General features: G+C 48.4%; 1 protein-coding gene across 2 annotated transcripts in view; it reads left to right on the forward strand.

The window, feature by feature from the left end:
* LOC126520922 (neprilysin-1-like) overlaps positions 1-19,009 on the forward strand; it is a 253,446-nt gene that overhangs the window by 195,492 nt on the left and 38,945 nt on the right. For both annotated transcript variants that reach the window (XM_050169752.3, XM_055065633.2), the window contains exons 5-8: positions 2,281-2,442; positions 6,314-6,397; positions 10,546-10,751; positions 15,414-15,596. In XM_050169752.3, the coding sequence (XP_050025709.2) occupies positions 2,281-2,442; positions 6,314-6,397; positions 10,546-10,751; positions 15,414-15,596 (635 nt within the window). The remainder of the gene's footprint in view (positions 1-2,280; positions 2,443-6,313; positions 6,398-10,545; positions 10,752-15,413; positions 15,597-19,009) is intronic.

Genomic DNA, 19,009 nt, shown 5'->3' on the forward strand with positions numbered 1-19,009 from the left:
CATCATCATCATCATCATCAGCCTGGTTACGCCCACTGCAGGGCAAATGCCTCTCCCATACTTCTCCAACTACCCCTGTCATGTACTAATTGTGGCCATGTTGTCTCTGCAAACTTTTTAATCTCATCCGCCCACGTAACTTTCTGCCGCCCCCTGCTACGCTTCCCTTCCCTTGGAATCCAGTCCGTAACCCTTAATGGCCATCGGTTATCTTCCCTCCACATTACATGTCCTGCCCATGCCCATTTCTTTTTGTTGATTTCAAATAAGATGTCATTAACTCGCGTTTGTTCCCTCATCCAATCTGCCCTTTTCTCATCCGCTAACGTACACCTATCATTCTTCTTTCCATAGCTCGTTGCGTCGTCCTACATTTAAGTAGAACCCTTTTCGTAAGCCTCCAGGTTTCTGCCCCGTACGTGAGTACTGGTAAGACACAGCTGTTATACACTTTTCTCTTGAAGGATAATGGCAACCTGCTGTTCATGATCTGAGAATGCCTGCCAAAGGCACCCCAGCCCATTCTTATTCTTCTGATTATTTCCGTTTCATGATCCGGATCTACGTCACTGCCTGTCCTAAGTAGCTGTATTCCCTTACCACTTCCAGTGCCTCGCTACCTATTGCAAATTGCTGTTCTCTTCCGAGAGTGTTAAACATTACTTTAGTTTTCTGCAGATTAATTTTAGACCCACCGTTCTGCATTGCCTCTCCAGGTCAGTGAGCATGCATTACAGTTGGTCCCCTGAGTTACAAAGCACGGCAATATCATCAGCGAATCGCAAGTTACTAAGGTATTCTCCATTAACTCTTATCCCCAATTCTTCCCATTCCAGGTCTCTGAATACCTCGTGTAAACACGCTGTGAATAGCATTGGAGAGATCGTATCTCCCTGCCTGACGCCTTTCTTTATTGGGATTTTGTTGTTTCCTTTATGGAGGACTACGGTGGCTGTGGAGCCGCTATGAATATCTTTCAGCATTTTTACATACGGCTCGTCTGCACCCTGATTTCGTAATGCCTCCATTACTGCTGAGGTTTCGACTGAATCAAACGCTTTCTCGTAATCAATGAAAGCTATATATAAAGGTCGGTTATATTCCGCACATTTTTCCATCACCTGATTGATAGTGTGAATATGGTCTATTGTTGAGTAGCCTTTACGGAATGCTGCCTGGTCCTTTGGTTGACGGAAGTCTAAGGTGTTCCTGATGCTATGTGCAATTACCTTAGTAAATACTTTGTAGGCAACGGGCAGTAAGCTGATCGGTCCATAATATTTCAAGTCTTTGGTGTCCCCTTTCTTATGAATTAGGATTATGTTAGCGTTCTTCCAAGATTCCGGTACGTAGAAGTCATCAGGCATTGCGTATACAGGGTGGCCAGTTTTTCTAAAACAATCTGCCCACGCTTTTCAGCACTGTATATGCTTCTTTCGTCCTGCTAACTTCACTAAGCCCTATTATATCCCATTTACTGCCCTCTAGTTCCTCCAATAGCACTGCTAGATTTGCCTCACTAGATAACGTTCTAGCGTTAAACGTTGCCAGGTTCAGATTCCCATGGCGGCGTGTCCGGAACCAGGGATTCTTAGCACCCTCTGCTGCGTCGCAGGTCTGACCGCCGCCGTGGTCAGTTGCTTCGCAGCTGCTGGGGACTGAGCGTTTTTACGTTTACTTTAATATAGGCGGCGTCGGAGCTGGCCCCCGAGGTACAAAGTTTCATAACGGTGGTGTTTGCGTAGTGTACGAAAGTAGGAAAAGAAAGGACAGAGACGAGTGAGGGCATCTCGGCATTCACTGCTGGGATTGCAAATGCACTTCCCCCTCCCCGCTACTCCTTCATCAGTGCGTGGTATTGGCATGGCATAGGTCGCAGCTAACCCGAGGAATAATACAAGCGGAGTACGTTCACGATCTAGGTGACCGCAGCGTAAGCACCCCTTCCATTGATCTGTCACGACCTGAACGAGATTACTTGGCCGAGCGCAGGACAGTCGCGGGCACATGAAGTGATCCGACTCATCAACGATGCTCTGCGTATCCCCCCTTTTCTGTGTGTTTTTCCGTTTGCCGCGCATATATATTATGCTCGTCCGCAAATAAAGATCAGCAGTAGGAAGTTAGCGCTCTTTACTCCGCTCTGTACTTCTTTAGCTAATTTCGTGCGCAGAAACCGCCGTTATCAACCACGCCCAACTCGGCCAAGCCTCTACCCTAGTACAAAGCTTCCTCCGTGTTGTCTTCCTCTCTCTCACTCGGTTGCCCTTTCCATCGCAGCGTCGTCCCTGCTGAACGGCATGGATCAGAGCGCGGACCCGTGCTCAGACTTCTTCCAGTACGCGTGCGGCTCGTGGAACAAGCGGCACCAGATTCCAGAGGACCGGCCCAGCATCTCCACCTTCGAGGTGCTCTCCGACGAGCTGCAGATCATACTCAAAGGTCTCTCACTATCTCTCTCCCGTCCGGCGTGTCTTGCATTCCATCGCTTCTTGCTCTTCGAGACGTGGCCAAATTCAGTATCCGTAAGAAATAGGCACGGCACCACGGACGTGACCGTAGCTGCCGAAGATTGCACTACGCGTCCGTGGGCGCTATAAAGCGTCTGAAGTGCGAACTTTCTTGAAGAACGTAACGAAGCACAGATTCTTCAGAGTGCCTCAGAAAAATTTAGTTTTTAGTAATTTAGTAATTCAGTAAAAAAAAAGTAGCCTCAATAATTTAGCGGAAAAACATTGCCTTTACGATGATCGCCTTCAATTCTGTACTGCAAGCATACATAGTACTAATTTGACGAAAATATGAGATAGCTAATTCATTGTTAACTGTTGGCATGTTAGTAAAATCTATACCTGAAGCTTGTACTCGTCCTGACAAATAGTGCAAGGGCAAAAACTGTGATTATTGTTGCACCTGCTCTGCTCTTTTCTTTTTCTCTTGATTTCATAAAAACACAAACGGGAACATTTAGTCCCCGTTGCACGAAAAAGCGCCATCAGTGCGAGATTAAGGTCGCTTTTATTTTAATGGTACGGGGGCCCAAAAATAGCGAAGACGCCTTTCTGTGCACTCGACGCAGTGTCGTTACGACGTCGAAGCGAAATGCTGTATTCACCCGAAGGCGTCGAAGAGTCGAAAGCGTTGGCGAGGTTTAGCGTTGCGCTTGAACTTCTCGCACGGTGTTCTCACAATGCGTGGAGGAGGCGACGTGCTGGCGGCGGTGGCGACGCAGCACGCGAGCCAAGTGCAGCTGCGCACCAGAAACAGCGCCCTCTGGCAGATGCCGCAAACGCCGGCAGTGAAGTCACAGGCGTCGTACCTCGATAGTGCAGGGACGCCGGTGGAAAATCATGGGCGTTTGTCGGCGCCCAGTGAAAGGATTAAACTGGCTTGTGCTCACCACTGTGTATGTGCCGTGCGCACAGCTGCTCATGCCAGCAACAGAAACAAGAACGCTGGCCGACAGAGCGTCACGGTGCATCCACTGGGCTTCGCCGTGTACGCAACCAAGCTAAGCTCGTACGTAACAAATGTAATGAATTACTTGTATTCAATTAGATGTTTTGGCAGTTTTATAGTTGGTCGATTACTTTTTTCGCTGGGTAACGCTCAGTGTAACTCCATCATTTCTTTATTTCAAAGCGAAAGCTTTACTGGCCGCGAACTTTCGATTTCGCCGTGGCGGTGCTCCGAGGAGGCACATGACGTCACAATGTGTGCCTCGCCGCGGATATTTCTCTCTCTACATAGAGTTTCTCACTATAACACCTAGAGGGTAATCTGGCGCCACCGTCTATGGGAGTTTCTTAAAGGGGCACCGTGCCGTCATGGGAATGACGGTATATGTGTCTGCGAGGCTCGTGTTGGCTGATGTTGTAAGAGGCTTCGTCTAAAACGTGGTGGCTATGGCTACGCAAATCACGCGTTCTCAAAGTAAAATCTTCATAAAATGTTTCCATTCACGCATATTACATCTTTACTCACCCACAATGCATGACCAAGTGAAGAAAAGCAAGAACAGATGACCAACTGTTTCAAAGCGAGCGCGAACCTTGTCGTCTGTCCTCCAACTTTAGCGGCCCGCTGATACTTTTTACGTAACATGTAGTCTCACACACAATAACAAGTTCTCATAGTTAAACAAAACATGTTTTCGCGTAATAATAAAGCTAAAACAGCTTTTCACGTGCTGTTCTAGTAGAAAATGAATCATTGTGACAGACGGAACGGTACTTGCCAAGCGCGTCTTCAAGGTGTCCTGTCTCTACGAGAACGATGCCAATCCAAATCCACAATATACCGGCATTCCCATGCATACCACAGCGCAGCAGCGCCAGATTTCCCTCTAGGTAATGTAGTGAGAAACTCTATGTCTCTCTCGCTCCCTAGTCACTACTGCGCATGCACCACTATAGTAGCACCGAGCTACAGGTGTTCCGCCGCTGCGCAGCGCCGCGCCTTTCCGCTTCCGCCGTTTGGTATGACGTCACACGCGTTCCTCGTCGTTGCGCTTGCGTCCGCTCGCTTCGCCAGCTGCGTCGCATGCCTGATAACATGTCGGAGGATTGAAAAGGAGAGCTCGCGTGCGCCGCAAACACAGTTGAGGCGGCAGTATGGACGGCGACAATTCTGATAAGCAGGAGGGGACCTGGAATTGACATCGGAACGAGATGTAGAGAAAACTAATCGCCCAGGAAACAGACGAACAGCGCGCCGAACGACTGGCTAAACGCCACAACATAGCTAGACAACCAGACTAACCTGGACTTGCAATCAAGGTTAACCAAGGCTAACCATGCTATGCCTTAGCTTTCGCTACGTATATCCTGGCATAGCTGAGCTAAGCCACTGTCATTTTTTAAAGTAATCTATTGCTTTAACCAATAGCTGCAACAAGAGACGCAATTTCGAGCGCTCGGCAACTTACCGCAGAACGCCAGTGCAACGCAGCAGCCTCGCGTGTGCGCAGACCGGAGGCCCCCGCGGTGCAGGCAGCGCTTGCGCCGCGTCGCTGTGCAGCCTCGCGGTGGGCGGCAACGGGTGCCACCACATCTCACGTTTAGCGAGCTCTGTCTGTTCTGTTGTCGCCAGATGCTTCCCGGCATTACACGTTGCGTGTACCTTCGGACGCACGTAAAGGCAGCGCGAGTTCTGTTTTCGACTACTGGCCCAAGTTGAGTGAGTAACCATAACCTTATGCGCAATGTGTTCGTACGTTACAGGACCGCCTTTGCCTCCAGCATGCTTATGGAGCCAGTTTTCAGTGGGGATGCTGATGCTTTCACGAGAAAATGAGGGGATCGCCAAATACTTTGAAAAACCAATTGTTCGCGAAGATAACGTGTCAAGTGCTGCAGATGACTCACTGAAAGAGCCAGGCCAGTTCGTCGCACTGTACTTGCGCAATATTAATAAATATTGGTAGTAAAGTAACGCGAATGTAATATATTACTTTCAGGTCGTAGTTTAACTGCCCTCGCGGGGCAGTAATTGGTCACGGTAATCTATCGCGCTTGTGAATGAACTAATTGTAATTGCAATCGGTTACTTTTTTTTTTTTCTGAAACGTGCACAAGCCGGTACCAAAACCACTACGCGACTCTCCCTTTAACCTTTAATGGGCCGTGCATGAGCCATCAATATCTGGACGGCACGACAACAGTGGCATCGGCGCCGACGGCGCCGACAAGGCTCGAGCGCGCCTCGACTGTCGATATTATTGATATCGCAATAAAAGGATCGGATAACCGAGCAAAAACAAAGACGACACTGAAAACTGGAAGCTGGCTCATCAGAAAAAAGATCCCTCGCGCCATTCACGCAAGCACTCGGGACGCCATTAAGTTGTTCAAAGTTTCTTCCGCCGCCAAGAACTCGTTTCGCTTCATTTTCATGAACTGTGTACTGAAGACTAGCTCCTATTAGTCCCTTTGCGCTTGAGAGTTCAGTGCAAATGCGATAGATAATCCCTTCAGACTTCATGACCTCCAATAACGACACCGCCTTAAACTAATGTTCAAACCGGTGTTGTTTCTATCTATTATAAAGCATGTTCATTCAAACTGTTTGATAAGAAAAGACAACAAGTTTTACAATCTGTGTCGTGGTTAGTTTTGGTTCCAGGGTGTTTTTCTTTTTTTTCTGTTGTTCATTAATTAGCCTAACATTTCTTACGCAAAGCTGACCACCACGCTGTCCTTCAATTGTAACTCAGTAAGCCGTCAGACCACTAAAACATCTCAGACTGGCGATTTCCTCAACAGGAACGCGTCGGTCTTCAGCTGACAGAGAATGCTTCCCGTTGTTTCTGCAGATTTGCTCGAGGAGCCGCCGAACCCGTATGACAACAGTGCCACCATCAAGGCAAAGACACTTTACAACTCATGCATGAAACTGAGTAAGGCATGAAACGACTATTGTCCTCATGTGGTTTTCTTTTCTTTTTCCTCTCTGTAACATCACATCGCAACTTCATTTTTATTTTTATGGGGAAGTGAAAATTTCCGGTGAATTCATTGGAAAAAGGACACAGCCTCAAAAAGGACAGGGACGCACACAGCGCCTTCCTGTTTTTCCCCATGCACTTTCTTCCACAAGATAGAGGAATAACATACACCACGCCAGTGATGCCACGGCACAAAACCCTTCCTGTGTTTCACAGTACAACGGCCACGCCTGGCTTGTGAAGCAATCTTGCAAAGCTTTCCTAGTTTTTCCGGGGCTAGAAAAAAAAAACACCGTAACACCTCTTCAGTCTCAGGGGGCACCATAACAACGTGTACAACACGGTACAGGGCCATCTCATTGCCGCGGCCACGGGTGTAAGCCCTACTTGGAAAAAAGCAAAGTGCTGGCTAAGCATAGTTCACAGCTGACACGTGAAATCATTGTGGCAGATTTCATTAGGAAGTTTGATCGCTCGTGCGTCAGTTCTCCTTCGATTGCCCTTTCATCTCGGGAAGTGGCGTATGTTGACAGTGTTTGAATGGCAAGGATTCCATTTGCTCTGTAGGCACGTGGCTATCATTAGCAGCATTGCAAATGATGCTGCACGTTTTTTGCCGATCATTCGCATATTGCGCATAGTAGCACCCTATATATTTATTCCTTCATGGCATCGCGATTAAACTGTTGTAAGTCTGCGCTGTGTGCTTGTCGCTCTCTCTTGTTCCTGTCTTTTCTGCGCTGTATCCTTTTCCCAATGAATCAACAACAAGCCTAAGCTTCCACGCTAGGGTGAATTCATTTTGCACGCTAACCGAAATGCACTGGGACGCTGAAATTAAGCCACTTTTTCAGGAACTTGTGTTGAAAATGGCGACGTGGGCTTTGTGGAACACAACTAGGACACAAAGCAGGAGTGTTGTGTCGTTGTTGTTGTTGCTAAAGTTGTTACGGAAATGAAACGAGAGAGGGAGGGAGGTGCTCAGACCAAAGCTTGTGTAAGAAGTGTCTTGCAGATTACAAACAATGTGACGGATTATTTAGACACATCAACGCAATAAGTGGAACTATTCGGCCGAATATACGCGCGAGATGCTGGCCAGCCAACTCTCTATGTTTAACCAGTGTATAACCAGTGAATAACCATCTTCCAATGAATGGAAGCGCCTCCCCGCCTCCACTGTCTCAATTCGTGACACCACTAACTTCAAGATCGTCGTTCAAAGTGCGTTTGATTTTCTATTGTTATCCGGTACTGCAAATACTGTATATTTTCACCACTGCTTTCTGTTGTGCCTACTAGGCCTTGAGAGTATGTAGAATAAATAAATAAATAAATAAATAAATAAATAAATAAATAAATAAATAAATAAATAAATAAATAAATAAATGTATTTTTCGTATTTATACATAATAATCTCTGTTGCCGCCATGCATTTATGTTGGTGCGGACATCATGGTAGCTAATGACGAATTATACAGCGTTGACCATCGGTGCCTCTTTACCTGTTAAAAAAAAGATTGGCAGTGGAGGTGCCAGACGGTGTTGTGTGATTCGTGAAGTGCAGTGCGGAATTATGCCATGGGCAAAGTGTGAGGTGAGGCGGTGCGCGTTCTGCGCTCGGCTGACCTGCAACGAGAGAATAGGTACGTTAGAATCAAGTGGTTCCCGGCGCACGCGGTCAACGACGCGTCGGAGAAGCACGATAACCACAACGAGACGGCACACGCAGTGGCGCGAGCGCTAACCAGCCGCGCCGCTGCAACCGGCCGTCCAACGTGGTGTAGTGCCAAGGACCGCATGACGACGTTCAACAAACTTACACAGTTTAACCGCCTGGCTCGAAGGACTTTACCACCCCCGCACCGGGGGCTGAGCCGAGCGGAGGCGGTGCTGTTCAGACAATTGCAAACTGGTTGCTCACCCACCCCAGTGTTAATGAATCATCTGTACCCGAAAGTATATGCGAGTGATGTGTGCCGCGTGTGCCAGCGGGAGAGGGCCACCCTGACGCACATCCTATGGGACTGCACCAAGTTCCCCGACGAAGCTTCGACAAGTACGACGATTCCGCCGCGACTCGCGGCGGAATGCTAGTATTACGAAAGCCAAACCTGGGCCGTCCAGCAGGTCTCGGCGGCTCTTGACAGACAAAGGCCGAGCGAAACCGACGGAACGTTGCCCCTCAGGGCGACCGACCGCGGGAGTAACACGCGCTGCAGTTGAGCAGAGAGCACCCGCTGAGATGACGTCAGGGCCCGCGTCGCGGCGCCATTCAGCCATGGTGTCCGTCTGCAGGCGACTAAATAAAGTTGTTTCTCTCTCTCTCTCTTACTCCTCAAATAACATGCAAATATATTCATCGTGCAAAGAGAGACAGGTAAAAAAAGAAACAGTTCAAAAAATTATGAATTCGCATGTTTTGCACGTAAAGATTGTCGTAAGGTACAACCACCAGACTTCGGGCGTAGCGCCGAAGTCCGGTGGTTGTATCTCACGACAATCTTTACGTGCAAAGTTATATCATTCGTAGCAACTCATGCCCATGTGCGAACATAAGCGCTTGTGCCATTGGAGCTTCTGAAACGCGTCTTTCCCGCTGAATAAACATTGTGTATATATTAGAGAGCTTTAGTTTAGGGGACGCAAGCGGCTTGCGTACGCAAGAACTAGGGGCGACGGTACTGCGCATGCGCAGGCCCCTACCTCTGCGTCTGCGCACGTGCTGTACCGTCGCCCCTAGTTCTTGCGGGCGCAAGCCGCTTGCGTCCCCTAGGCTAAAGCTCTCTATTAACAAAACTGACATGTGTTGCTTGCAGGCGCTAGTTGATGGCAGCAATCGCATAACCTCGGAGCCTAAACTCTTTTCGTTACACGCTTTGTAAAGAGGGTTCTTTCTCTTTTTTTTCATGACAGCAAGCATTTGGCAGAAGCCATCCTTACAAGCTGTTATATACAGGCCTGAGTAGCGGAAGTGTGCACATGTGACTGTGGCACATTTTCTTGTGTAATGTTTTTGTCAACCGATTCAAAGACAATAAAGTAAAACTCAAAGGACGCGAAGAGCAGGGTTTCTCGTCGTCATCGAATAATTTTTGGTACTCCGTGGTGGATTGACTGGCGAGCCACAGGCTAGACGAGTTCTGCCTGAAGCCTATTTCTCCACCTTTTCTCAAATAAATAATCTCTAGCTGTTACACTGAAGAGCCGACGTGCTCGCCGGAGTGGTTGTGGAGAAGCGGTGCTCCTTGATATTGAAAATTATTCCGAGCATATCCTGCACGGTTTATCTAATGATAGCTACTGTATTGATTTGCCATGCTAAGTGCCAGTTTCAAATCAAATCAAATCAAATCAAATCAAATCAAATCAAAATCACTTTATTTCAGGGTATTTCCTGCGGAGACAGAGACTAAAGGCTGAAATACCCTGACTGGGCCCCTGCCCCCGTTCAGTTCATACAGCATTTACGCGTACAGTAACATATACAGTAGGGTGCACATTATATTAAAATTACAGTTGCACTCAATGTACAGCCGATGAAGGAAAGAAAGTGACTTCTAATACATCAGATAAGAAGTATGAAATGCATACATGTGTACATAGATCACGCAGATAGATATACATATAGAAAAGGTCACACAGGATTCATGTGTTAGATAGCTAGTAGACCCTTTATCACGTTACAGTTTGAGATCCTTCATTCAATGCAGCACGCGAGAAATTCAGTACGTACATTGCATTGTTCGCGTAGTTATGTCAGACAGGCTGAGTGACGGCGGAGCTTTTAGAGAGTGGACAGGATGCGACGACGACAGTTCAGCTACCGTCACATTTGCGTTGGATCGGAAGCAAAACAAGAAGCCACAAATAAGGGATCATCAAAGAGGAAGTGACAAGATAATTTATTAGAGGAAACGCAGACAGGTCGGCCTGAGTAGTTCACTAGCCTGCTAGTCTTCTCACAGGAAAGAGGAGAAAACGATGGGTATGAGGAGCGATGACGACGATAGGCAGCAGTGAGATTACACGGCTTCCGGTTAGTCTTATTTATCTGCGTGAAGTGAAGCGGGTGGTGTGTGCTCCGTGCTGTGTCGCAGACGTGATCGAGGAGATTGGCGACCAGCCCCTGCGCGTGGTACTCCGTAGCCTGGGCGGGTGGCCCGTGACCGAGCCCAACTGGACGGCGCCTCCGTGGGGCGTCGAACGGCTACTGGGAGACCTGCGCGGGCGCTTCGACCAAGGGGTCGTCGTCGAGCAGTGGGTCGGACCCGACGACAAGAACTCCTCCGTCAACATCATACAGGTGAGGCTCAGCCCTGAGCGCGGGACTGATAACAGCACCGCACGAATATGAGCTCCGCACTGCGAGGCTGTTGCTGCGACTCGACCCAATGACAACGTCTGTGGCGCGTGATGCACGTTTGTGGGGACTCGTGTGGAGTGCGTCCCTCGCTGCAGGTGTTCGTTGACGACATCAGCAATGCGAAGTGCTGTCGCCGCCTCGACATTTATGGTGAACTCTGTTAATTGCTTAAGAAGTAGGTAACGCCTGCAGCAGCCAGTTGTGCGCAGCCCCGGCACTTCGAGAACGTTGGCGGCTTCGAGTCTGCGCCGGCGGCACTGGCTCGCACCGTCGAGCGCGCAGCCGAAAGAACAAGCCTCCCGGTAATGTTGTGAGTTCCCTGTCTAGGGAACCAGGGACATTTTGGAGGCATGGTAGGATATACAGGGGAGATCATTTTTAAGTTTTATGGGATATTCGAAAATTGGCCGGTGCAGAAAACATAATTCAAGTCCTTGAGCTGTATTATATATTCAGAGAGGCGCACATTACTTACACGAGAAATCGAAACACATATTGGGCTAATTAACAAAAATCCACTAATTATCCTTAGAATTACTTACTTCACGGCACATATTGCAATTTACTAGTTGTAGCCGGTGAGTTTGCAAGGTGTGTCCACTTGAAATGAATTTACAGATTAACTCCAGTCTGGAGATATGCGCCATCAAACTTGCCGAAAAAATGCATTGTTGTGTCACTTACTTTTTTACCAAAACGTGCTTTTATGCATTGAAGCACGAAAGTAACTGGAACGACCATGTATTTCGTTACACACTTTGGGAATTAATATCTCGAAACTGGTGGCATCCTGCAATTTATTTCAAGTGGATACGTCTTGCAAGCTCACCGGCTACAATTCTTAAATTGCAATAAGTGCCGTAAAGTAATTAATTAAAACGTTAATTAGTTATTTTTTTTAATAGTTGAACATGTGTTTCGATTTCTCGTGCCAGTAATGTCCGCCTCTTCGAATAATACCACTCAAGGACAAAAATTATGCTATCCAGCTGCCACAGGAGATTTATAAAAATTCAATAAAACAAAAAAATAATCGCCCTGTATGATAAACGGCCCCACCATTTCTTAGACACTCTGATTTCTTACTTTTACGATTATAATAAATTAAGTTTAGCATAGATGCGTCCTCGTCACTGTCTGGCCTCTCGACTCAAGACGCCTATGGCCAGAGTCTCCCTTGGCCACCTACCGCGCCTTCACGTCGGACGGAATTCAAGACTCTAGCGTCGTAATGTTAGCGGCAGCGGTGGGATCGAAGACCCCAAAGTCGTTACATTGGTGGAAGCTTCGGAGTGGTCAACGTTTGGTTCTGGCTTCAGCTGTGGTCGCCTCATCTAGGAGATGTTAGTACTGTGTATGTCGTCGTGGACACTGCTCCTAGGCTACGTGCAAGGCAGCGCCTAAAACGAGTATGAAGGTGACCGGCTTTTAACCAAGCGACAGCAGACGCCATATTCGAAGTTAGGCAAGAAAACAACGTGTGTGCGTGCGTGCGTGCGTGCGTGCGTGCGTGCGTGTGCGTGCGTGCGTGTGTGCGTGCCTGCGCGTGTGTGTGTGTGTGTGTGCGTGCGTGTGTGCGTGCGTGCGTGCGTGCGTGCGCGTGCGTGTGTGTGTGTGTGTGCGTGCGTGTGCGTGCGTGTGCGTGTGTGTGTGTGTGTGTGTATGTGTGCGTGCGTGCGTGTGTGTGTGTCTGTGTGTGTGTGTGCGTGTGTGTGTGTGTGCGTGTTTGTGTGTGTGTGTGTGTGGAAAGCGGTCGAGAGCACAGCGTGCGCTTGATAGAGAATACAAAAACGGGTATAGAGGGAAAGGTTCGTCGTAGGTGCACAAATCTGAAGTGTTTTTGGTGCAGCACTGCGCACCTTCACACCTGCTAACACGACATCGGATCATACGTACCTCGGGAAGGCACTGACGCGGGGAATCGTTGAACAGGTAAGCGTCGTGACAGGAGAGTCCCTATATAAATCATGACGCTGGATGCGAAGCACCAGCGCCATGTCGCACGAACTCCACACAGTGGTCGGCACTACGCCATGGCAGGCGCGAACTGACTGGGCGCCTTTCTGTCGGCAGTGAAAAGTCCCATCACCATGGAAACGGGCGAGAGAGAGAGAGAGAGCGCGCGCTTTTCTCTGAAGCGGATTTCGCCAGCAAGTTGACAAGCGGGCAGAAAAGGCAGATTTACGATAGGATCCTAGCATCGCATTCTTCGTTGAGATGCTGACACGTGAACCCATGCGCGCGTGTTGCACCTCCCAACAGCTACACAAGTCATGACAGCGTCGCTCCAGCAGCTGACGTGAAGCAAACACTATCGCCTCCTTTGGCGCGCTAGGTCGCGAAGTCATTCGGGCACCATTTCGGAATCGAGTGGCGACGCACTCGAGGCTGCTCGCGTAATCTCGGCGCCGCAGGCAGAAGGAGCTCGTCGAGCAGCCGATGCACGCGTCTTCACCGCGCCAAAAATCCGCACATATAATGAAAGGCTAAATAAAAGAGAGATCGTATTCATCTTCCAGGACTCTCGCTTTCCCCCTTACAGTATAAACTACCAGCTCGCCCCTCGCTCAGTCCCTCAAACCGGTGGGCCTCCATTTTTTGCAACGCCCTCGCCAAGCACTCTCGGCGAGCTTATCGCGCGGTATACCTGTCAACGCGGAGCGAATTTACGCGCTTCGCCTGCCGTTCGCGCCGCCATCGCAGGTGAAGAAGGGAGAACGTCGGGGCCATTTACTTCCGCCTCAATGGCGCGTTCTCCGTTCGAGGCTCCCTTTTTTTCCGTACATCGCCTCCCGACTCGGGAGACGCGTTTCAGTGTGAGCTCCCCCATTTCTCAGCCTCTTCGAAATCACCCTTTTCGCCCGATTGCCGCACCCACGTTCCCTGGGCCCAGCCTTACTTTAGTGCTGCCGCGATATCCACCTGTAGACGCGCGATATGCACGCGCGCGACCGAACAATTTTCCTTTTTTCTCGCACCGACACGACGTCACAGGCTCTGCTTCTGTTTTTGAAAGCGAATGCGCGTCCATCGTGAGGGTCTGCAGTTGATGCGCCCCCTTACGTGTTTCTCGGCTCCTTCTCTCCTGCTTTCCATCGCACTCAATGTGCACGCGCTTGACTGCTTCCTGAATCGTTTCCTCCGAATGTTTAAGTGATGTATGTTTAGTTCTTGCGGCCTGCACCAGGCAGAACTTTGATTTGGACGAGTTGGTTCGTGATCGAACGGTTGGGAAAGCAGCGCTAAAGAACACAGGGACAAAGACACCGAGTGTCTTCGCCTGTCGTCTGTACTATGTGTCTTTGTCCCTGTGCATTTTGGCACTGCTTTCCGAGCCGTTCCACACTGGGCGTTCTGCTCCGATTTAATTCTGCAGCAGGTAAACACGCTGTGGCCTTCACCGGCCGTCCGCCTCTACTCCATTTTGGAGCAGATCTCGTCCACGTGGATAAAGCACCTGCACAAGTATACGCGAAAGCACTGCTCACGAGGTCCGCAAGCGTCAACAAAGCTTTGTAAACAGCTCTATTGTGTGTGCGGTGTTCGTGTGCTTATGGCGATTACTGTGTATACCATAATTATCACCCAGCACCTGCCCGGCGATGAGGCAGGCTAACATCTCTGAATTATCGTGAGACTGTGTGCTGTCTCTATCGGGTAGTTTGTCTTCTATTCTGCTATCTCTTTATTTTGTTGCTCAGATGAATGGTTGCCTACAAGGTGCTTCTGCAGTCAGCATGTACTTACGTATGCAGTCGAACGACCTTATAACGAAGCATTTCTGACCTCCGAAAGCCTTTGTTTTACAGGTCACTTCGTTGTAAAAATCGAACTCTGTACCGCTCGCAAGAGCGCCGGCGAAACACGTTGAGCAAAAGAAATTCCTTATTTACCACGAAAGGAGTCGCTTGATATTTGCCACACTTTGGCCTACAGATGCGTGCGTGCGTGCGCGTGTGTTTGTGTGTTTGTGCGTGCGTGCGTGTGTGTGTGTGTGTGTGTGTGCGTGCGTGCGTGTGCGTGCGTGTGCGTGCGTGCGTGTGTGCGTGCGCGTGTGTGTGTGTGTGTGTGTGTGACTGCAGCCGGCCGATTCGTATGTGTCGAGACGCGCCTCTGCTGCAGCAAGTTCCGTCGATGTGCTTGCGCTTATTGTTCGCAGACTTCGCCGGTGCACACGCACCCGTAGCCAATTCGTCAAAACTTTCGACAGATCTGTCAGGTGGGCTTCCCTTTTTTTTCTTCTGCAAGGACGAGTGCAATGGTGGCGCCTGTTCCTACGAGTCTTCATTGTAAAACAAATCAGCCGTCGGGAGCGCCTGAATTTCGTCGTTTTACCTGAATCTTTTGAAATGAATTGAATTGAAGTTTATTTACAACATAAGCACGCTGATGTACATAAGCGGTGGGGATGACAGGATAAAATCTGCATAACGGCAGCTTGACTGGTCGTTGTACAGCCGAATTTGTTCTAGTTGTCTTTATTGTAGAGGTGTTCGACTGTATTGTGTGTATTACGATAAAATCCCACCCGCACTTCTCGCGGTTTCAATCGAGCCTACACAGGCTGGTGCCGTACACGGGTCGCGAACGGCGCATGCGCAGATCGACCAGCAGCTGGCGTTCGGCCTCCCGAGCCGCGAGTACTACCTGAAGGAGAGCAGCGAGAAGGACCGGCGCGCCTACCACCGCCTCATGGTCGAGGTGGCGCAGCTGCTGGGAGCCGAGGCGAGGGACGCGCACCTACAGATGGAGCGGGTGCTCGCACTGGAGACCCGGCTGGCCAACGTGAGCTCGGCCCCCTCTCGTTGCGGCCGCCGCCGCCAGCAGCCTTTATGTGCACCGGAGCGAGGTCTTTTAGTGACGTAGAGCGCCAACGAAAAGGGGAAGAAAATGACAGGCACAAGAGCGTCCCATAGCTAAATGTCGTGCCGTATTTAAGGGGACGCGCAGGCGACCCCCCATCCCGGGTCATGAACAAACAGATACATCGAGTGCAAGGCGCGAGGAATGCACATAATGCGCGCCAAGATATGTGTGACGATTACGATATTTGCTAATGCGAAATTTGAGCGCAGCTTTATATGTGTTTTCGTTTCGCGATATATTGAGGCAAAACATTTTAGGCTCAAATCACCGCACCAACTGGCCTTGGATCAGTGCCGTTAGCGCATTCGCAGAGAGAGGGGCACGATGGGAACGCTGGCACGATGAGCAGCATTGTGGTCAGCTGTGGAAGACGACGAGCGCGCTCGCGCGGTTACGCCGTCGCCGTCGCTTATGCCAGGAGCGGGCACCAAGAGCTGCCCTCTAAAAACAGACGATGGCGCAACTAGAAGAAAATACGCAGGGTCAGCAATGACGCAGAAATACTCCGCAGCGTTCCTTTTTTTATATAGGGAATGAAAGAAACTTGCTCTTTATTTATCGAACTTGTGCGCAATAAGCAACGCAGCACTTAAGGGCACGGTGTAAGAAGTAGCGTGCTTAAGGGCAAGCCTTAGCTCGGGTGCTCCTATCTAAATACACGTAAAAGGAGAAGTCGTTTTTCTCAGCGACCACTGCACCAAATTTGGCGAGGTTTGTTGCACTTGAAAGAAAAACTTGAAATCTAGTGACTGTTGGTATCGAATTTTTTTTATTTTATGTCGTCAATTATTTATGAATAAGCGACAAAAATCGAAAATTTCCAGGAAACGAAACTATAGAGTTTACAACTCTGTAACGCTGCAATGTTGAATGGTATCACAACTGTGGTAATTGCATCTAATAGTTTATATCAAGCGAACAAATTTGATGGTTTACGCATGAATCTAAAAAAAAAAATTGTAATACGGAAATACAGCTTTTGCAGAACCCTTGTACACAACGTAACAAATTCACGTTAGATGTAAATTGACATATCGAATTTTTCCGCTTTGAATGATCTAATGCATGCCGTTTACAGAACCACGATATCTATTCTTGATGCAGAGCTATTAATTTGTAAACTTCATATTTCTATCTTTCGCAATGTTTCGAAATTCCGAAATTCTTTTTAACAATATTCAGGCCCTAAAGCTTTTAAATCGAAATTCAGCTTCCAACAATCACTATAATTTAACTTTCTTCCTCAAATGCAACAAATTTCATTAAAATCGGTCCAGGGGTTATCTCAGAAAAACGTATTTGCGTTTTACGTGTATTTGAATAGGCCGCCTCGCTACCTATCGTAAACTGCTGTTCACTTCCGAGACTGTTAAACAGTACTTTAGTTTTCTGCAGATTAATTTTCAGACCCACCCTTCTGCTTTGCCTCTCCAGGTCAGTGAGCATGCATTGCAATTGGTCTCCTGAGTTACTAAGCAAGGCAATATCATCAGCGAATCGCAAGTTGCTAAGGTATTCTCCATCAACTTTTATCCCCAATTCTTCCCACTCCAGGCCTCTGAATACCTCCTGTAAACATGCTGTGAATAGCATTGGAGATATCGTATCTCCCTGTCTGACGCCTTTCTTTATAGGGATTTTGTTGCTTTCTTTGTGCAGGACTACGGTGGCTGTGGAGCCGCTATAGATATCTTCCAGTATTTTTACATATGGCTCCTCTACACCCTGATTCCGTAATGCCTCCATGACTGCTGAGGTTTCGACTGAATCAAACGCTTTCTCGTAATCAATGAAAGCTATATATAATGGTTGGTTATATTCCGCAGATTTCTCTATCACCTGATTGATAGTGTGAATATGATCTATTGTTGAGTAGCCTTTACGGAATCCTGCCTGGTCCTTTGGTTGACGGCAGTCTAAGGTGTTCCTGATTCTATTTGCAGTTACCTTAGTAAATACTTTGTAGGCAACGGACAGTAAGCTGATCGGTCTATAATTTTTCAAGTCTTTGGCGTCCCCTTTCTTATGGATTAGGATTATGTTAGCGTTCTTCCAAGATTCCGGTACGCTCGAGGTCATGAGGCATTGTGTATACAGGGTGGCCAGTTTTTCTAGAACAATCTGCCCACCGTCCTTCAGCAAATCTGCTGTTACCTGATCCTCCCCAGCTGCCTTCCCCCTTTGCATAGCTCCCAAGGCTTTCCTTACTTCTTCCGGCGTTACTTGTGGGATTTCGAATTCCCCTAGACTATTCTCTCTTCCATTATCATCGTGGGTTGGACCCGAGCTACAGCTTGCTCTTAAGCAACAAGCATCGCCTCATGGGAATCCCTGCCGGCGACTGAACACTGCTCGTGTCGTTTTGGTATTTGTGCCTCCGTCACCGTATAAACATTTCAGAGCAACCGTTGGCGCTCGCATAGACTCGAGGTTGCATAGCACTATTCGCGTAGTGCGCATACACGTTGTCGTTCGACGCGCCTGTCTTGCTATCGAATTGGCGACAGCGTTTACGACGTTTCAGGTCGAGCAAGCGCGTTTTTCGTGAAAGCGATAACATATGACGAGAATGGTAATTATGTCAAAGCTACAACCGGAAAAATTAAAACAATGTATGCGTGGCAATATTATAATTAAAAGGCATGTTACCCGAAGCTTTCTTATTACACCATTTTCCCATACAAACCGATCGACTCTACGCCTGCGGAAGCCCTTATCAGATCAGTCCACTTGATTAGTTGACGGCCATGAATGCGCTTCCCTTTCATTGGTGTCATTTTTTAAAAAGTCAAACTATTCTTTTTCATCTCTCTCTCTCTTTCTCTTTGTTGTTCTCTCTCTCTCTTTCTTTGCTTCTTCTTTTTTTTTGTTTTTTTTTTACGCGTCGATAGTTTCGCATCGTTCAAACGACAGCTAAAGCGCCAATGCAGTGACTGGCGTGCTTCAGGCTGCGTCAGAAATTCTTGTGGCCATTCATGCGGCTAAAACGCCTTCTTGATACCGTAACATCACATATAGTGACGCAAAATTTTATTTCTGCATGCCAAAGTGATCGAACTACATTACTGGCCACCTCTGCATGGTGCAGCGGGTCGTGCTAGGAGCCACGTCTACGCAGCAAGAACTTAATTGAATTACGTGGTTTCACGCGCTCAAACCACTGTTTGATTATGAGGCACGCCCTAGTGGGGGACTCCGGATTAATTTTGACCACCAGAGAATCTTCAACGTGCCCCCAATGCACGGGACACGGGCGTTTCTGCATTTCGACATCTTCTGCAAATGCGGCAGCCGCGGCCACGATCTGATCGCGCGACCTCGTGCTTAACAGC

The sequence above is a fragment of the Dermacentor andersoni genome, chromosome 3, assembly GCF_023375885.2.
Source record: "Dermacentor andersoni chromosome 3, qqDerAnde1_hic_scaffold, whole genome shotgun sequence".
Classification (NCBI taxonomy): Eukaryota; Metazoa; Arthropoda; class Arachnida; order Ixodida; family Ixodidae; genus Dermacentor; species Dermacentor andersoni.